Source organism: Podarcis melisellensis (genome assembly GCF_964234715.1).
Source record: "Podarcis melisellensis genome assembly, chromosome: 1".
Classification (NCBI taxonomy): domain Eukaryota; kingdom Metazoa; phylum Chordata; class Lepidosauria; order Squamata; family Lacertidae; genus Podarcis; species Podarcis melisellensis.
The window spans coordinates 97,528,319-97,549,014 of record NC_138528.1 but is presented as its reverse complement, the minus strand read 5'-3'; the positions used below and the strand labels follow the sequence as shown (position 1 = coordinate 97,549,014).

Sequence of the window (20,696 nt, the reverse complement as noted above, 5' to 3'; positions counted from 1 at the left end):
CACTTGTCCAGTTACAATGATTTTCAACAGAGGATGGGACTATTTATTTATTTTAAGTTTAATTTTTATTGAGTATAGATTGTACATATACATATATTCTTGACGAACTACAAAACAATCCCTTAAATTAATACATTATACATCTATCCATAAAAATCTTTTCCCACCCGTAACTTCCTACCACCTCGCTGCAGCTTTCCTTTTGCAATTTTTTCCCCTTACTGTGTTATTTGTTCTTCATTTTGTTTTAAGTCTCCCTTAAGTTTCTCTTTCAATAATACTCTTTACAAGATTTAGGCAAAACATATCCAGGATATAGTTTGAAAACAATGGGGTTTTTTCATGTAATCTCTTACACACGGCCAATCTTTGGGGGCATTTTGGGGCTTTTTGAGTGGGTTGGCTATATTTTAGTGCTGGAGCTAGGGGATGAACTTCCAACTTGTGTTGAGAGCCTGGTACCCAGTGTTATAATATAATGCCTTTCTTCTAGACATAATAGACGAACTCCCTTAGAGTTCCTGGAATAGTTTTGATTGTGAACAAAAAACCCATCAAAACTGTTTCCGGAACGCTAAGGTATGGTATTTTGCTTCGTATTTCTAACTGTGGTGCCACTCATACAGCATCATGCACTGTGCTTAATTAAACAGTATTACGTTCTAATTGTTATTTCTCTTAATTATTATTAATAGGGTGACAGAGAATTGTAAAAAAAAAAAGAGGCTTTGGGTATTTGACAAATTTTTGCCATTTTTAGCACTGTAACGTTATAGAACTGTCATTGTTCATGGGTCTTATTTTAATACATTGGATGGGTGGTATTGTTTTTTGCTATTTGGCTATGTATTTTGTGGGGTTTTTTGGTGCATTTATGTTGTAAACTGCTTTGTGATCTTTGGATGAAGGGTGGTATATCAAATAAATAAATCCACCCACCCACATGATATTATTTATTGTTCATTAAAAATGCTTGGGTGCAGAGAGAGGCATTTTAAAAATAAAACAATACGTTAAAAACATTTTACCTCATAAATAACTAAGACATCATATGGAAATCTGTTTTTATATGAAAGTTGTTATATTAGTAAAGAAGTGTTCTTCCTTAATGAGAAACATTATCTTTACAGATCGGAAGCTATGGTGGGCAGACCAAAACTTAGGCCAGCTAGGCACCTGCAATAAGAAAGATGGACGAAATCCCACAGTTCTGCGAAACAAAACTGCAGGAGTTGTACATATGAAGGTGTATGATAAAGCAGCACAACAAGGTAAACTGTATTTTCTATGATTATGATCAGTTGAATGGTTTGCTCCAGTGGTCCGTGAGCAGAACTCCACTCTTCTCTCAAAGATAGAATCAAAGTTATTTTCACCAGTTATTCTTTCCTGCTATTATTTCCTTGTGTCCCCTGAATTTCTTTCTCCAAAGGGTTCAGAAGCCCTCTGGAGCAGCCTAAGAGGTGGGGCAGAGAGTGCAGGAGAATCAATAAATACTGTGTATCCTCTTCACTGAATCGAATCCCCATCCATTGAATGGCAGAAGTACTTTCATTGAAGGAGGCTCACCTTAGGGCATCTGCTCTTGATCAGTTGTATTAGTACCAAATAAATGGAATATAACTATTTCCATACTAGTATTTGTAACCCGAACCACTAATGAAAAGGAGAAGACACCACACATTGCTTAGGTTTAATAAAGGCAACATCATAACTTTGCATCAACTTTGGATTTAATAAAAGCAAAAACTTCATTTAGCCTCAATTATCTGCAGATTCTGCAGTTAGTTTTTGGGGGGATGGGTGAGTCAGAAAGGCCTCAATAAGAACGCCAGTCTGTTCTTCATTGAGCCTGTTGCCCTTGAATGGAAGGTCTAAAGCAGTGTTTCCCAACCGGTGTTCCGCGGCACACTGGTGTGCCGTGAGACCTTGCCTGGTGTGCCGTGGGAGGGAGGCGGGAGAGGCGGGGCGGCGGCGGCATCTCCTGCTGGATGCAAATCCAAACATGGCGGGCGCCTCCCTCGCTCCTTTGTAGGCGGACCATCGAGAGAGAAAGAAAAGGAGGCGAAAGAGCGAGAGAAGGCACCTGCGTGGAAAGAGGAGCGAGCAGTGCGCCTGCACGCCGCGGCGCCCGAGATCGCTTCTCCCCACCGCCCCTTGCTTCAAAAGAGGTCCGGGGACAGCCGGAAGCGCTGCCCCCGACCTCTTTTGAAGCAAGGCTTTGCGGGGAGAAGCGATCTCCCCGCAGCCCCTTGCTTCAAAAGAGGTCCGGGGGCAGCGGGAAGCGCAGCACTTCTTCCCCGCTGCCCCCGGACCTCTTTTGAAGCAAGGGGCTGCGGGGAGATCACTTTTCCCGGTGCTCCGAAGCGGGGCGGTGGGCGGGAACCTCGCACCCCGCCGCCGGGCATCGGAACGATGCCCCGATGCCGGGCGGTGGGGCGGGAACCTCGCACCCCGCCGCCGGGCATCGGAACGATGCCCCGATGCCGGGCGGTGGGGCGGGAACCTCGCACCCCGCCGCCGGGCATCGGAACGATGCCCCGATGCCGGGCGGTGGGGCGGGAACCTCGCACCCCGCCGCCGGGCATCGGAACGATGCCCCGATGCCGGGCGGTGGGGCGGGAACCTCGCACCCCGCCGCCGGGCATCGGAACGATGCCCCGATGCCGGGCGGTGGGGCGGGAACCTCGCACCCCGCCGCCGGGCATCGGAACGATGCCCCGATGCCGGGCGGTGGGGCGGGAACCTCGCACCCCGCCGCCGGGCATCGGAACGATGCCCCGATGCCGGGCGGTGGGGCGGGAACCTCGCACCCCGCCGCCGGGCATCGGAACGATGCCCCGATGCCGGGCGGTGGGGCGGGAACCTCTCCCCCCGCCGCCGGGCATCGGAACGATGCCCCGATGCCGGGCGGTGGGGCGGGAACCTCTCCCCCCGCTGCCGGGCATCGGAACGAGGTCCTGGACCTCTTCTGAAGGCAGGCGGGGGCAAAAGTCTTTGCTCCCCCCGCCTGCCTTCCCGGGACAGCGGAGACTTCTCCGCTGCCCCGGGCGATCTTAAAATGCTGGCGGGCGGGAGCGAAGCGTTCGCTGCCGACCCCCAGCATTTTAAAATCTCCTCGGGGCAGCGGAGACTTTGCTCCCGCCCGCCAGCATTTTAAAATCGCCCCGGGACAGCAGGGGCTTTTAAAATGCTGGCGGTCGGCAGCACAGCCCTCCTGTCCCCGGAGCTTGCGGGGAGGGAGGTGGGAAGAAGGGCTTTTCTTCTCACCGCCAGCCTTCAGAACAGCCTTCTGAAGGCTGGCAGTGGGAAGAAAAGCCCTTGTCCCCGTCCCCCCCAGCCTTCAGAAGAGGTCGGGGGACAGACTGTCCCCGGACCTGGTCTGAAGGCGGTTTTCCTAGGAACGCATTAATTGATTTTCAATGCATTCCTATGGGAAACCGTGCATTGCAAGACGAAAAACTCACAAGACGAAGAGACTTGCGGAACGAATTAATTTCGTCTTGCGAGGCACCACTGTACTTTTTATATAGTCAATATAGGCACAGAGTTAAATTTTTTAACATTTTCTAATGGTGGTGTGCCTCGAGATTTTTTTCATGAAAGAAGTGTGCCTTTGCCCAAAAAAGGTTGGGAAACACTGGTCTAAAGGACCCCAACTCCTTTATTTTGTAGTGAAGTCTAAGGATGTTCCTCTTTTTTTCCATTTTACTAACATTGTAACTGCGACTTTGCCTAATTCACCAGCTGGATTTCATGTACTACAAGTAGTTCCTTCCAGCTCTAAAATTTTATAATTCTGGTTCCCGGTACCTGTCTGCCTTAATGGAGGTAGCCCCCACAAGACCGCGGGGATAGAAGGCGAAAGAAAACAAGAATTATAGAGAGTCAGTCATTCTTGGAAATTCCTCTCAGGGAAGAGAGGAACAGGCTTCACTCACAGTTCTCACTCTGGCATGGAATGAGGGCGGCAGGAAGGCTCTAAGTGCCAAAAGTACTTTGCCTGGTGAAACCCTCCAATGCCACCATTAAGAAGCAGAGGTTCTCCTGTTAATTGGATTTCTAACTGGCTTTAAAGTCAGGCACACTCCAAGAGAAGATGTTGTCATCAGAACTGTGGAATTGTTGTTGTTTAGTCGTTTAGTCGTGTCGACTCTTCGTGACCCCATGGACCAGAGCACACCAGGCACTCCTGTCTTCCACTGCCTCCCGCAGCTTGGTCAAGCTCATGTTTGTAGCTTCGAGAACACTATCCAACCATCTCGTCCTCTGTCGTCCCCTTCTCCTTGTGCCCTCCATCTTTCCCAACATCAGGGTCTTTTCCAGGGAGTCTTCTCTTCTCATGAGGTGGCCAAAGTATTGGAGCCTCAACTTCACGATCTGTCCTTCCAGTGAGCACTCAGGGCTGATTTCCTTAAGAATTGATACGTTTGATCTTCTTGCAGTCCATGGGACTCTCAAGAGTCTCATCCAGCACCATAATTCAAAAGCATCTATTCTTCAGCGATCAGCCTTCTTGATGGTCCAGCTCTCACTTCCATACATCACTACTGGGTAAACCATGGCTTTAACTATACGGACCTTTGTTGGCAAGGTGATGTCTCTGCTTTTTAAGATGCTGTCTAGGTTTGCCATCACCTTTCTCCCAAGGAGCAGGAGTCTTTTAATTTCGTGGCTGCTGTCACCATCTGCAGTGATCATGGAGCCCAAAAAAGTAAAATCTCTCACTGCCTCCATTTCTTCCCCTTCTATTTGCCAGGAGGTGATGAGACCAGTGGCCATGATCTTCATTTTTTTGATGTTGAGCTTCAGACCATATTTTGCGCTCTTCTCTTTCACCCTCATTAAAAGACTCTTTAATTCCTCCTCACTTTCTGCCATCAAGGTTGTGTCATCTGCATATCTGAGGTTGTTGATATTTCTTCCGGCGATCTTAATTCCGGCTTGGATTTCATCCAGTCCAGCCTTTCGCATGATGAATTCTGCATATAAGTTAAATAACCGGGGAGACAATATACAGCCTTACCGTACTCCTTCCCCAATTTTGAACCAATCAGTTGTTTCATATCCAGTTCTAACTGTAGCTTCTTGTCCCACATAGAGATTTCTCAGGAGACAGGTGAGGTGATCAGGAACTTCCATTTCTTTAAGAACTTGCCATAGTTTGCTGTGGTCGACACAGTCAAAGGCTTTTGCATAGTCAATGAAGCAGAAGTAGATGTCTTTCTGGAACTCTCTAGCTTTCTCCATAATCCAGCACATGTTTGCAATTTGGTCTCTGGTTCCTCTGCCCCTTCGAAATCCAGCTTGCACTTCTGGGAGTTCTCGGTCCACATACTGCTTAAGCCTGCCTTGTAGAATTTTGAGCATAACCTTGTTAGCGTGTGAAATGAGTGCAATTGTGCGGTAGTTGGAGCATTCTTTGGCACTGCCCTTCTTTGGGATTGGGGTGTAGACTGATCTTCTCTAATCCTCTGGCAACTGCTGAGTTTTCCAGATTTGCTGGCATATTGAGTGTAGCACCTTGACAGCATCATCGTTTAAAATTTAAAATAGTTCAGTTGGAATATCATCACTTCCACTGGCCTTGTTATTAGCAGTGCTTTCTAAGGCCCAACTGTGGAATTACCCAGCTGCATTGATCTGAGGTTTGGAACTGAGAAAATATTTTATTTGGTGTGGGCGGTGGATGGCAAAGAGGAGAGCCTCTGGTTTTCTGTCTACCGTATTTTTTGCTCTATAAGACGCACCTAGTTTTTGGAGGAGGAAAACAAGAAAAAAAATATATTCTGAATCCCAGAAGCCAGAACAGCAATAAGGATCGCTGCACAGCGAAAGCAGCGATCCCTGTTGCTGTTCTGGCTTCTGGGATAGCTGTGCAGCCTGCGTTCGCTCCATAAGACGCAGACAACATTTCCCCTTACTTTTTAGGAGGGGAAAAGTGAGTCTTATAGAGCAAAAAATATGTTACTTTGAGTTTCTTTATGAATGATTCAGCAACCCTCTCTAGATGCAAAATCTTAAAGATATAAAATGAAGTTGGTCTGCAGTATGGAATAAAGCCTGTGATTAAAACAACAGTTATCTACATGTGGTTTAAAGAAATAGAAGGAGGGAAGAGTGGATTATCTTGGGAAATTAGAGCAGATACCACCTCTACCACCCTTAAAAACAACAGAGAAGAGATATAACTCAAGTGGACTTTGGCTAAAATGCAATTGTAAAGATTTGGGGCAGCAGACAAGGGAGGCATGGAGACACTGATGGTGATTAATTAAAATAAAGTACTTCAAGATGTCCTGTGGTGGAAGCTGGCTGTGGAAACTTCAACACTCTTGACTGAGTAGCGAGAAAGAGTGGACTGCTGGAGTATGTTGTTGTCCAGAAACATTGAGCAAGATGAGAGCACAATGGGAGGGAGCTAATGAGATATTCTGAGAATTCTCCAAGATTATAGCCCCACCCCAGCTACGCTGAGAGACAACAGCAATTGGAGGAATTTCAAGAATGGGACAGCGGACAAAGGCCAAGGACTTTATAACTGGATATATTCAGACACAGAGAAAAGGAAAATAATTACAGCACCTCTTTTGAAATCCTATGAAAAGTTAGATAATGTAACAACACGAATAGTATTCACTTAAAATGCAGCTGTTACCTTAACGATTAATATACCAATTGAAATGTAATTAGAAGTTAATAAAAAAAAACACCATGAAACACAGCAATATAAGAACTAGACAAAAAACATGGATCAAGGAGCACGGGAAACCACTTTGATTAAATTGTATAAATATAGAATTAATTGGAATTATTTTGATATTAATTGTTATCTGCATAATTGGCAAAAGTGTGGTAATATTGGGTAATTATTGGCCACTCACCCACTCTGGCGCAGTTGGCCCCAGAGTGTCAAGGGAATATTGGGTAATTATTGGAAAACAAATATTTCTTTTTTTTAAAAAAAGAAGGGGGAAAATCCTATAATTCTGTGAGTCTGATACCCCAGCTATAACAATATTGTAGATATTGCATTTCAATATTGATGCAGAGATAGGGACTTTTCATTCTGCCTGCTCCTTCTACCCCTTGAGCTTGCAACAAGAGAGTCCTGCAGCTGGCCCGCCCTGTTAGGATCGCCCTACTCTTGTGTAGGACCCTGGCAGAGACACATGCCCAACCATCATGTTCTCTCTCTTCTGTTTGATCGTTTGGGAGCTTCAAAAGCTTTCTTCAGCCCGAACATCACAGCGACCGATACCAAGAAGCATCAGCACACTTAGGGATCCCCAGAGTATTCACAGTTTGTGTAACAGAACTCAGTAGCACAGCATTTTGGCTAATCTACTTTATTTACATATAATACACTGGGAGCATTCTGCTTTAGCTCCTTCCTCTTTCTCATCAGACCGCAAAGAGAGAAAGAAAAAAAGACGATAGTCCCACTTCACAGAACACAGTTACATAAACATCCTGTCTCCGTCACTTTCCACACTGTGGAATGAAAACATACACCGTCATGTGATAGACAACAATCGCATGATTGCAAACACGGGTAAAGAATCCTATCACACCCATCTTGCCTATTCTCCAGGAGGCTGGTTAAAAGACCACTTACCCACCCACAAAGCAGAGGGAAGCGAAAGAGCAAAAACCTTACAACATATATAGCTAATGCCTTCACTACAATCTAGTACACAGTTATGCACTTTTAAATTTCATTGAAATCTACGGGGCTTAAGTGTACTCTGCCCTGGGTGGCAGCTTTCATTACTAGAATACAAGCTTCTTGACTCATAATTAAATTAGAGTTAAAAGGAGGGGAATGCCAAATAGTTTGGAAAGCGGCCATGTGTTTAAAATATTTTATTAGAGAAGGTTTTGATAACTTTTCTCTGTAAAATATTGAAAACCTCATGGTTTGAAACGTTAAAAGTACATAAATTTGAAATACAATTATGATTGACTGAAAACAGAAAACTTACATTTCATAATTAAATGAATTTGATGATTATTTTGCCACTGCAATATTTTCCAAGAAAATATAATCCTACTTCTTAATTGAAATACTATATAAATATGTTTTAAATTCATGTCAGCATTACATGACTAAAAGCATAGTCCTACTTGGCTACTTCGAAACACATTCCCTTGGCCCCCCAATTGCCAGTGCTGGAGGCCCAATCTGAGTCAAGATCCTAGAGTGGTGCATAAGGTGCTTTAATTTCTCCACACTGATACAATAAAATGTTTTTACATTGCAAACTGTAGGTGTGGGTAGCCAACCCAGATTGGAACTCCAGTGGGGGCTAATGGTTAAAGTGACCCCTGCCCTGAATTTTAGGGCACCCATCTCAATCAAAGCTTTTACTCTGGTATTGTGGAACAGAACCTATACTCCAGGGCAGAATTAGGCAATTAAGGTCACATGTAGTTTAGCCTTTACGTATTTGTATTCCACACATAATTGTTACATTGTTTTCTATTTCATCCCCCTCCCCAACCCCATTGTATTATAGGTAGCAATTCATGTCAACACAATAATGGAGGATGTTCCCAACTTTGCTTACCAACCTCAGAATCAACCCGGACATGCTTGTGTACTGTAGGCTATAACCTTCGGAAAAACCGTATGTCATGTCAAGGTACAGCTTCACTATTACCAAAATAAAATAAAATAAAATAATAATGCATAGTAAAGGAAATAAATAAATAAAAACCACTGAAGTAATTTCCCACTGCTTCATAGTTGGGAAATAAAATGACTATTGTTATTCTGGATCCTTCCGAATGTATTTTTGGTATGTTATTGCTATTACAGGTTTTCTTATACAGTGGTACCTCGGGTTAAGTACTTAATTCATTCCAGAGGTCCGTTCTTAACCTGAAACTGTTCCTTACCTGAAGCACCACTTTAGCTAATGGGGCCTCCTGCTGCTGCTGCCGCGCCGCCGGAGCACGATTTCTGTTCTCATCCTAAGACAAAGTTCTTAACCTGAAGCACTATTTCTGGGTTAGCAGAGTCTGTAACCTGAAGCGTATGTAACCTGAAGCGTATGTAACTTGAGATACCACTGTACTAACTTTATAGAATTTACAAAATTAACTAATACGGGGATTTGTTGTAATTCCAATCTCTGCATTTTGATGTTGATAACAGAAAGCTAGTAAGCTAGTTCTTGCAGTTTCAGAATTAGTGATTTCGGAGCCTTCTGACATGTTGCTTCTAACATGTTGCTTCTAACAAACATATGGAAATATGCAAAACGCCCAAAGAAATTGTAACAGTTAATTTCACTCTCTCTTTGTGCGTTTTCAAACTTTTCCATCAGCAATATATCAGTGTGTTAGTAAGTTGTACACATGCCCTGAAATAATTGCTTGAAACAGCACTTTTAAATTATGTTCTTGGGAACACTAGGTTTCCGTGGAAGCTTATTAGGGGGTTCTTTATAAGAAAGGACATGGTTTCTTGAAAGACAGCTTGTCTGCTATTATTGATGTTCCTCTTTAATGTTTGATTCATTCTCGGTTCACATAATCCTCTACAAGGCAAGAAAGTTACTGTGGGAAATGTTCTCTGAGTTTAGAAAGTTTGAAAAGCATTGGCTCAAAGTAATCAATATTTGTAGACGTTTTACAGGGCAAACCATACAAACCATCCAATGTTCCAGGAGTTTCCTTGAAAATCAAGCTTTTATTTTATTTTATTTTTAAAAAAGAAACATATATCCTTTTAATATTTGCATATATAAGGGGAAACATGAAGGCAATATTCTGCCCAAGTGCTTAGTAAGAGTAAAATTCCTCCCACCTTGCCATTTTCTGTTTAAAGCCATGTGGAAATGGCCTCTCAAAATGTCTGCCACCACAGGGGTTTCTTTAGGGGTGTGTGTGGAAATTAACATTTTAGAAAAGTTTTTTTAAAATGTTGTTTTTTGTTTTGTTTTTGGCTTAGCTTTAGTTTTGTCCAATGAATGCAAAGGGACTGGAGTAATTGAATTATAGTGCTATTTAGAAGTAGCTCACCAGCTGGGGTGTAGCCCCTATGCGAGGTTCCCAGCAAGTCAGTCACTTATCATGAGGGAGAAGGGAAGGGTTGTGGGGCCAGGGAGGTGGTCATAGTGCATATGAACTGGGAGAAGCACCAGATTGGTTCCAAAGGAAGCCATTTGCCTCAGACTTAAAAGGTAAAGGTGAAGGGACCCCTGACCATTAGGTCCAGTCGTGGCCGACTCTGGGGCTGCGGTGCTCATCTCGCTTTATTGGCTGAGGGAGCCGGCGTACAGCTTCCGGGTCATGTGGCCAGCATGACTAAGCTGCTTCTGGTGGACCAGAGCAGCGCACGGAAATGCTGTTCACCTTCCCGCCAGAGCGGTACCTATTTATCTATTTGCACTTTGACGTGCTTTCGAACTGCTAGGTTGGCAGGAGCAGGGACCGAGTAGCGGGAGCTCACCCCATTGCGGGGATTCGAACCGCCGACCTTCTGATCGGCAAGTCCTAGGCTCTGTGGTTTAACCCACAGCGCCACCTGGGTCCCTGCTTTGCCTCAGACTTATTCCTAGGTAAATGGATATAGAATTGTAGCATTAGGTGCTTATTTTTTCATACAACTTTTTTGTATGAACTTTTGTGTTCCATTTATATGTTCTACCATTAATCAGATAAGATCCCCAAAACAGCTATTGGGTTATTAATGAGGTTTTGATTCCTCTTTCCCTTCCAGTGTCCCTTGAAGTCCCCATCATCCGTCCCGGTTGCTGATATTCATAATGGTTTTAATCTTTACTGTTTCTGTGCATGTGTGTTTTCTTTAGGCATAGAATCATTCCTGATGTATTCTGTTCATGAAGGAATCAGAGGAGTTCCTCTTGATCCAAATGATAAGACAGATGCATTAATGCCTATATCAGGAGCCTCATTTGCTGTGGGCATAGATTTTCATGCAGGTGAATACAAATATTTATCTTTATTTTACACATATTTTAACATCTTGAGCAGTTATGAAATATTGTCACCATAATCTTTTTGGGAAGCGACTTGTGAGTTTGAGGAGGGAGCAGAAGTCCTGAATCTTTCATGTAACTGAACATGAAACCTTTTATCAGAGTTGATCTATACTTGCCAACCTAGATAACGTCCATACTAACTGAACATTTGAAAGACGAATGCTTATGTTACTGTTAGAAGGGACAAGGGGAAGGCAAGTGTGTATAAAAACTTAATACAGCAGTGGCTCATGGGAGTGGGGGTGGGTGTAATGCCACCAACCCAGTGCCCCCAATCCCAAGGAAGGCAACACCGCCTGGAGGACCAAACTTATACAACATCATATCTTCTCATTTGATAAATAGCTCAACCTTTTATGAGCAGTAAAAATGGAAACCTATTCTTTTCTTGTTCACAGAAGAGGCGAACTGTCATGTGTATTCACACTTCTGTCAGTAAGATGACTCATGAAGTACACTGCTTATGTGTACCAACATCCTCCCCCTCCCCAGTCTTGCAGAGTTACATAAATCACACCAACTATGTACACATCCCCAAGATAGAGGCACTGTTTCTCATCAATGGCATCTCCATGCACTTGAGGTGCTAAGAAGAGGCCGCCATTAGAATGAGCCCATCCCACAAGATCTTAAGTTGATTAATGGCATTTATTGCAGATTTAAGGTTGTGTTTTTGATAATTGCTAATTTTTAATATTTCTTTCATAGGAAATGATACAATATACTGGACAGACATGGGGTTCAACAAAATAAGCAGAGCTAGAAGGGACCAGACCTGGAAGGAAGACATCATTACAAATGGTTTGGGAAGAGTAGAAGGCATTGCAGTGGATTGGATAGCGGGTAACACCAGTTCTTCATTTTTAATTCTTTATTTAGGTTCATTTAGGTTTTGCTTGACTTTTCCTTTTTTTATTACCTTTCATATGAAAAACATTATCAGTCTCATTTCACATCCGCCCCCCCAGGAACAATAAATAGAATACTACTGTGGCAATTTATAAATATGAAACAAATGATTGTAAAAGTAGATTAATAAGATTGCACAAGAGAAGAGCAAGAGCATGTTTGCACTTTGTCATTCCAGTACTGAAGAGAGAAAGACGCTCTTTAGTATGAACTGATCATTTTGTTCTCTCTTTCTTTTAGTCACGTTGGTAAAGTTCACCATATAAACTATATCCAATGTTTTCATGCATACGAGTGTGGGTTGTTTTCCATCTGTTGGCAATAACTAATGTGCTGCCATTAATAAATGTTATTCCCATTTATCTGTCATCTGGTATTATCATGTTATTTAAATTGATGACTAAGCACAATCTTGGTTGATGCGAATGTACAAAGCAGCATGGCCACCACTGACCTCACAGCCCTGCTATGTTTGGTGGCCTTGGCAGAAAGTGGATGGAAGGTAGATTGCTGTGGCAGCCTATAGCTCATGCAGCAGTTGAGCCCTTATTTGACTTGATGCTGCATGTGATAGCAGTGAAACCATTTCAAGAACCAACAGCTCCTGGACCAGCTTAGTAGAGGTGCACTTCCATCCAATCCACACACATTGACGGTTTGGATTGTTCTCCCACAGCTATTGGTTATTGATATGATGATGATGATTTTGCAATTATCCATGTCTTCAAGTACTGAATTGGTGCCCCCCCCCGAATTTAATAGTCTGTGGCTACCATGTCTTTTTCTTTTCTCCCAACGTTAAATCATAACCATTCTGATTTGTTCATATTAACCTTATGACCTGATAATAATGCAAATTCTGAGTGTATTTTTATCCCATTCTCAAAACTCTCTGCTGGGTCAAGCAAAGTTAATTTGCTATCATCTGCATATAGTCTTACCCTGCACTTTAAAAAAATGTCAACCCCTTTTAGTTCTGAATATAAACTCTGTTAAATACCTGATTGATAAAGTCAGTGCTTTCCCCCCTAAAAAAGTGTTTAGGGGGTACTCTCATTTTCCTACTCATATTGAAATACTGCCCCTCAATGAGGCCAAACTTAAGATTCACAAAATATTTAGGGGTATGCATGCCCCTGCGTCCCCCCCCCAGAAAAAAAGCACTGGATAAAGTAAATACTAACAGAGATAGGGAAGCTCTGATGCATCCTCTATAAAGATGGAGAGTATCAGAACTCATCCCTTGATACTGTAACAAATGCCAGAAAGGTTGGATAGATCGATTTAATCCATTTGATAAATTTCTCTCCAAAGCTAAATTTAACGTCTGATATAAATAACTCCATTCAATGCTATCAAATGCTTTTTAAAACAACAATTATACTAGTCATGATTTCAAATCATGTTTACTTTGTAACCAAGGGGAAAATAGTAGCTTAGCTATGCTTGCATCTTTCAGTTTCCTTTTCAATATTCAGTGGGATGGATGCACGCATAGGTCTGGAAGGACTCAGGGTCCCTTCCAACTCTACATTTCCTTGAATCTATGATTCATTCCACTCATGGAAAAGGCATCAGTCCAATGAAAGTGGGGTAAGATACCCATAATATTCCTCCTCCCTGCAGCCTCCAACACTACCTTCCATGCTCAATCCTCCAGAGCAGCTTTTCAGGGTACAAAGCAGGCTGCTGGAGGAGCGACGAATCTGTGAAAATCACCTTGACTCCCTTTCTGCAGAGGACATCTCTATCCACTCATGCGGAGCCTAGATCTAGCCACATTATTTTTGTTTGTTTTTATTCTGGATGTATTTGTTTTATTAACTCAGTAAGAAGCTCTGATATACTCTGTTTACTGGGGGGGGGGTAGATTGTTGTTCCTTGTGGCCTTTCCCTGGATATTTATTTTAAACATCCTCTTAGCATTGTTAGGTATGAATTTGTAACAAGTATACTATAATATCATTTGACCATTACAAAAACGATATAACTGTTGATTTTGTTTATTAATAAGTAATAAGTCAGGCATAAAACTTACATTAATAGCCATGTAAGTATAAGCATTCTTAAAGGCTTATATCACCATAACTGAATGGTGCTTCCCCCCCATTCCAGGTAATATATATTGGACAGATCATGGCTTCAACTATATTGAAGTTTCCAGGCTGAATGGATCTTTTCGATATGTAGTCATTTCTCAGGGTCTGGACCAGCCAAGGTCTATAGCTGTACACCCAGAAAAAGGGTAACTTGAAAATTTATATGCATGCATTTGAACCAAATTATTGAAAGAGTGGTTAAGTATTCATGTTTCCAGTTTAACTCTCAATTTAGCCCTCAATTTCTTTGGCAATCTTATCAAAATGTAATTCTCTCAGCCTTAGTCTCCTATCAGTAATGGAGATGTTTCCCATGTGGAACAAAGGGCAGCTGTTCAAGAAGCACAAGCCAAAAGCTTACATAAGTATGTGGAACTAATTGTTTAATAATTTGGATTTGGGCCATAGTTCATAGTCCCCTTTGGGCCAGTGCTGGGAATCCAGTATGCAGACCTATGATGTGATGCCATCAAAGAGTGGGCACTAGCAAAAATTCTTAATAATTTTCATATCTCATGGAGCACATTTGTGTATACAGAAGCATGTGTGAACAAAGTAACAGATTGCAAGTTAGCAAACTTAGCAAACAAAGCCTTTAATTAAATATATATATATTGTACACCTACCTCTTAATATACTAAGTTTATCATTCTTGCACAAGGTGCTTCTGTCTGATTTTTGCCAATTTTTACCCCTTATTCCCTATCCCACACCATTCATCCATTATACCCTCTGACTCTCAGAAACATATGTGAGAGATCCAGTGAACAGGCAGTGATGAGAACTTTCCCAAACCTTCTAATGCTCATAGTACTCAAGAACTTGCCCTGTGATCAGTTTCAATAAACATAGATTTTATCCTATTTTTTCCCATGTTATAGATATTTATTCTGGACAGAATGGGGACAGGCACCCTGCATAGGCAAAGCACGTTTAGATGGATCAGAGAAGATGGTTCTTGTTGGCACTGGAATTACATGGCCTAATGGAATTTCTGTAGACCATGAGGTTGGTTTTGTGCCTTCTTCCAAATAGAGTCCATTTAATGCTATGCTATGCTAAAACATTTACACCACATAACATTCATTATTTTATTTTCCTAATAAAAGCTAGGATAAAAGTATTTGGAGCTTACCTTTCAATTGATCCATAGGAAAATAAATTATACTGGTGTGATGCTCGAATGGACAAGATAGAAAGAATCGACCTTGAGAGTGGAAGGAATCGGGAGATTGTGCTGTCAGGAAGCAATGTGGATATGTTTTCAGTCGCAGTCTTCGGGGCTTACATCTACTGGTCTGACAGGTAATTTATTTTTCCATAAGTATTTGAGTCTCAAAATGTTATTTCTGTGCCAGATGCTTCACCCTTGTAGGATTAGCCATTCTTTAGCAAGGTCACTGAAAGGATCTCACAAAGCTATGTAATTTCCAGAGAAAAGGCACTTTTCGATATTCAAAGCTAAACCATATCAACATCACAGTCAAAAGTATGCTTTTTCACCTTCTGCTAGGCCAGATGTCTCCTGCATTTTAATGACTTAATTTATTTTAATTAGTTGAGATTTGTGGATCAGATATTTCCTTTTTTTATTTTTTTGGCAGAGCTCATGCAAATGGGTCCATCAGACGAGGCCACAAAAACGATGCCACAGAGGCAGTATCCATGAGGACAGGTCTTGGAATAAATTTGAAGGAAGTGAAAGTCTTCAATAGAGGACGTGAGAAAGGTAAACTTTTGTTCAGCACTTTAATGTTTGAGTGTACCCTTCTCTATCGTCGTTTTTTGTTGTTTTTGCATGAAAAACAAAATAGCCACTGTATTTTTGTAATGGAATGATTTCAGAAATTGCTAAATAGCAGTCATATATACAAGACTTAAGTATTTTATTGAACTATTAAATAAAACAATATTCTAAATGATGATCAAATAAGATAACCCCCTACTTAATAATTATAAATATAGTTCAGGAAATGAAAAATAGGAGAAAGTAATTGCAAAGATCATACAATATTCAGGCCAATATCATAGAAAATAACAATGTGAAATTAAAATGCACTAGATTTTACCACAGTATGTTTGAAACAAAGTTTAGAATTAAAGTGAGCCACATTTCTATGACATTGAGTTCCACCTTACTTTGGGCCTACATGGTAAAATATAGTAAGTAGGTAAGTAAGTAAATAAATAAATATAGAATATATAGGAAATTTATAAAGGTTACATATTTTCAGTACTTAATATGCACCAACCCAAAATGAAGTTTCTTGTATGATAGAAAGTAGAAAGTGGACATTTTATAACCATATTCTATAGATAAGTTCTTTAGAACTTACGTAGCAACAAAAAAAATTGTTTTCTGCTTGCAATTTTTTATGAAAGAGTGGCATATAAATGTTTTTATAAATAAATAAATCATTCACATTGGGCAACAAAATGTCTTAGGTCAGTCCTGACTGTCATGATCAAGAAGGCATGACTTACATAAACTGATATCGGGATGCAAGGAACACCCCATTTCCCATACTGAGTAATAAATTCAGCTTAGAACTAGAGCTGAACTGATCCTCCAAGTCCATCATAAACTTGGTGAATGCACTCAGGTTGAACTAGCCTCACCCTAGAATTGGAAGCACTTGAAATTCTAGACAAGGAATCTCCAGCGAACAACAAACATTTCCACCTGCTTTGCTCCAGCCTCCAACCCTAGGAGCCTTCATAACGGAGGTGTTTCCAGAAGAAGAGACTTAATCTGTTATTATGGGGTGGTTGGTTTCACCTGTGCTGTCCCACCTCCAGCCTGAGGAACTTTCAGGACTGAGTTGCTGCCGTGAGCATTATGTCTATGTGTCTTTAATGAACTGAATAGTGTCATGGTTTAGTTGGATGCAGAGGAATGGTGGGAAGAGCCAGCTGGAGGACCACCAAGGGAAGAGGTCTGAAACCCTGGGGAGTGGTAGTGGGACAACAGTGAGTGGTCAGAGGGAGAAGACTGGGAAGAGGAGGTGTCAGAACCTAATGAGGTAACAGGACTTAGTAAGCTGGGGGAATCTATGGAAGAGAGAAGTTCAGAATCAGAGGCAGAAGCCTAAGCAGGGGAGGAGGGATGCCAAGAGGCAGAGATGACTCAGGTAGGTGAAGAATCACAGGTGTCTCCCCCTCCTGCTATGACAAGCTCCCCTCCCTGCTAGCTTCCCAGAGCCAGTAGAGGCATGTAATGGGGGAAGGAAGGGTTGACTTCACACAGGCACAGTATTTGATTGCTTGGAAAAGCCCTGGAGAGGAGGGAAGTTGTACAGCTGTGGGGAGGTAGGAACTTACAGTCTCGGCCACTGAGCCATGGAGCAAGACCTACTGGGGATGAGTTGCTGTGCTCATTAGGCTTTACTCTCGGCCAAATTGGTACAGACCACATTGTTGCTAACAAAGAGGTAATGCTTGCTACTGTCATAGAGTGAAATATTATGTGTCATATGGCTGGGAAGCGTGTGTGTCTGAATTCAGCAGTGCTTAGTTTATTTTTGGGCTTTTAATATTGTTAATATTGGTTTTTAGATTATGAATGCTGTAGTACTTTTTGAATCCTATAAAATAAACCAGTTCTGGGCTGATGGGAGATTGCCCAGGACATTTGAAGAAAATGCTGGAGGCTGCAGGGGAGAGGGAGAATTAATTTAAAAAATCATTTGCTCTTGTTCTCCATTAATGGATGCTTCCTGCTGGATCAAAAGTTCCTGCACTCATGTAAGAGCATCAGTTGGATAAAACCCATTGTGATGACATTTTATTCTAATGTTACAAGAATATAGATGAACACAAATGTGACGATTTTGTGTTGATTTCCCTATTAGGTCTGGTAACAGAGAACTATAATTGTGCATATATACACACACAATACACTTAAAATTTCAGGGATACAAAAGGTCTTGCTTGTCTTTGTTTACTCGTGGTAAGTATAGATGCGATGACTCAATATGCTGCATCCACTTGAGATGTTACTTTTTTTATATAACAATGAAAACTGTGTGGAATATTATACACATAAATAAAAGGATGTTCTAATACATCAGTATAACAGTTTATTAAATAAGTTCTTGAATTTCCAATGTAGATAGTTTTTTAAAAAATAACTAATAACTTTGTATCTCCTTAAAGACTAACGTATTTATCAAGGTATAAGCTTTCAAGATCCTCAGCTCACATCCTAAAATAGTGCAATAAATCTGTTAGTATTAAATATGCCACACAATGCTTTGCTGTTGTTTTCTGCAACAAACTAACATGGCTGACACTCTAGAAGGTTTATTATTTTTATTTTTAATTGCTTTGATAGATGGTTGATGCCCACTTCTGTTTATGTTACCTTCAGAAATAAAAATATTTGTGTGTTTGTGCGTTGTGCCTTTTGAACAGTGTTATTCTGGTGAATGGTGCCTGTGTCTACAACTTGATTGCACTAGATGAAATAATAATGGGGGTAAGGGAGAATAATGAAGTAACATGCTAGAATTTGATGGCTGACAGTTTGGAAAAATGAATGATATTAATACACTTTTCAAATTTTACTAGGCAACAAATGGTTAATGTCTTGGGGGGTGGGTCAGTGAGCCAGGAAGACAAAGGGAGAAAAACAGGTGAAAATATTTTGAAATGTTTTCTATCTCATTTCAACTATTTTTAAAAAAATAAGTTTTATTAAGATAGAAATAATTAACACAGGTCTAAAGCTGTAATGCATTGGCATCATGATGACTGTTCAAGACGGGAGAAAGCACAGACATAATTTCATTGTTCACAAAACACCTGTTTTATCCTTTATCAAGTACTGACCCTCTAATATGACCTTCTAGCAGAGATGCCCGCATCTTCATTGTCAGCAAGATCCTAAATACTGATAGCATTAACTTCATTTTTAGATAGTGGGTCTTAATTGAATGCATGGTTTAAAGGGCATTTAAAATCAGTGAAGTGAAAAGTAGTTGAAGCCAAAAGTCAGGTTTTCATTTGCACAGAGTCCCATTAAGGTCACTCAGGGTGTGTAAAGTTGTTGTAAAGAAACTAAAAATGTAACAGGAGTGCCAGTATTTGTGCCCCTATGAGGTCAGTTGGTGCTGTTAACACAGTACTTTGACTTAGCTTCCACAGGCACACTCGGTGGTCTCTTGAGACAGATGGAGATCAACAACAGAAAGGCATTACAACAAGCAAAGATGATCCAAAACATGTAACACTTTTAAATATGTTTAAGTTTACTGATTAAGTTTACTGATTAAGTGGCATATACACCCTTCCACAGCAAATATTAATCTTTGTAGCCTACTAAAACATTAATGATTGTAAAATTATGTCTCCAAAATATTTGATATTATTTGCATGATTGCATAAGTCTTTCCATCTAAAAGAAACAATTAAGTATTTCTAGGTTGCTATACTATAATAAGTAGCATAAACTTCGTAACTGACATCAGCGTAAGTTGAATATGTTATGCTAGGTAACTAGAAGCTCATAGCTTGTTTGTGGCATTTGGAAGTAACCCATGTTCCACTGGGAGATATTAATGCTAGAACAGCTGCAAAAGCTCCCAACAAGGAACAAGATATTACCAGGGTAAATATCATGGCAAGAGCTGTCAACTTTTGAACTGTTCTATAGTTGGCCTTCACAGCTATTTGATTTGCAGCAATTTAGTAATGTGTACTTTTTGTGTCATGAAAAGCTTCACCTACTAATTTCTGCATATCAGTCTGCTGTGTTACAGAGGCAAGGAAAAGCCAGGCAATTTTTATGGCCACATGGCAACAGATTATGGGGTGTGAGATAGTGAAATTAAAAATTAGTCTAGCGTTACTGGTGCTCAGCTGTTTTGTGTTGGTGGGAAAGGTTACATCAGCAGTGGGGAGCACCTCTTGAATTGTGTCTTTGGTTTCTCTCCCATTAGCAGTGCACCAGAATTACTGGAATGTGTTTACATGTAAACAAATATCTCTATTGGAATGAACAATAATTGATAGACTTCTTTAAAACAGTGAACAGTCAAATACACACAGAGACACATAAAATGTTAATAGTGGACATTAGTTCCTTAAATCATTTGAATCAGGATTGAATTTGTAATCAAATCATTTTGTTTTCATTACTTTTTTTTCTTTTTGTCTATGGAAGAATGCAGAAAAGCAAATATTTAAACATATAGGGTTAAGTATGCCTTCTGCAGACAGAAGGACTCCTTCTGCTCATGGAAGATTTTAGATCCAACAAGGAATCACAGAGGGAATGAAGGATTTTTTTTACCAATTCCTTCTTCCTGAAGCCCTGCTGTTCTTCTAGGGGGTCCTCCAACCATCTGGACCCAATTTTCATGGATGGGGCTGCATAGGGATAGGGAAATCAACCAAAATCACCCCCTCATTCACCAGTGGGAGCATACCATTAGAAAAACACTGTTTGTGAGATTCTTCCAGCAGCAGAAGCAAATTCAGGATCCAAGCCATAATTAGAAACTGTGCTAACATCAAAAGTACAAATTAAAATTAATAGTTGAAATATGTTTTGACAACTATGTTAGTAACATGTTGGACTCCCAACATGAGGTATTTAAAAGTTGTTACTTTGACATTTGGTCCTTAAGTTATTCATTTTTGCCTGATTTAACAAATATTACAATGAACATTTATA

General features: G+C 41.0%; 1 protein-coding gene across 3 annotated transcripts in view; it reads left to right on the top strand.

Moving 5' to 3' along the window:
* Window positions 1–20,696, top strand: part of LRP1B (LDL receptor related protein 1B) — a 744,879-nt gene that overhangs the window by 615,988 nt on the left and 108,195 nt on the right. For all 3 annotated transcript variants that reach the window (XM_081928170.1, XM_081928171.1, XM_081928169.1), the window contains 8 exons: window positions 1,131–1,271; window positions 8,520–8,645; window positions 10,821–10,952; window positions 11,721–11,855; window positions 14,037–14,166; window positions 14,902–15,028; window positions 15,174–15,325; window positions 15,625–15,749. In XM_081928170.1, the coding sequence (XP_081784296.1) occupies window positions 1,131–1,271; window positions 8,520–8,645; window positions 10,821–10,952; window positions 11,721–11,855; window positions 14,037–14,166; window positions 14,902–15,028; window positions 15,174–15,325; window positions 15,625–15,749 (1,068 nt within the window). The remainder of the gene's footprint in view (window positions 1–1,130; window positions 1,272–8,519; window positions 8,646–10,820; window positions 10,953–11,720; window positions 11,856–14,036; window positions 14,167–14,901; window positions 15,029–15,173; window positions 15,326–15,624; window positions 15,750–20,696) is intronic.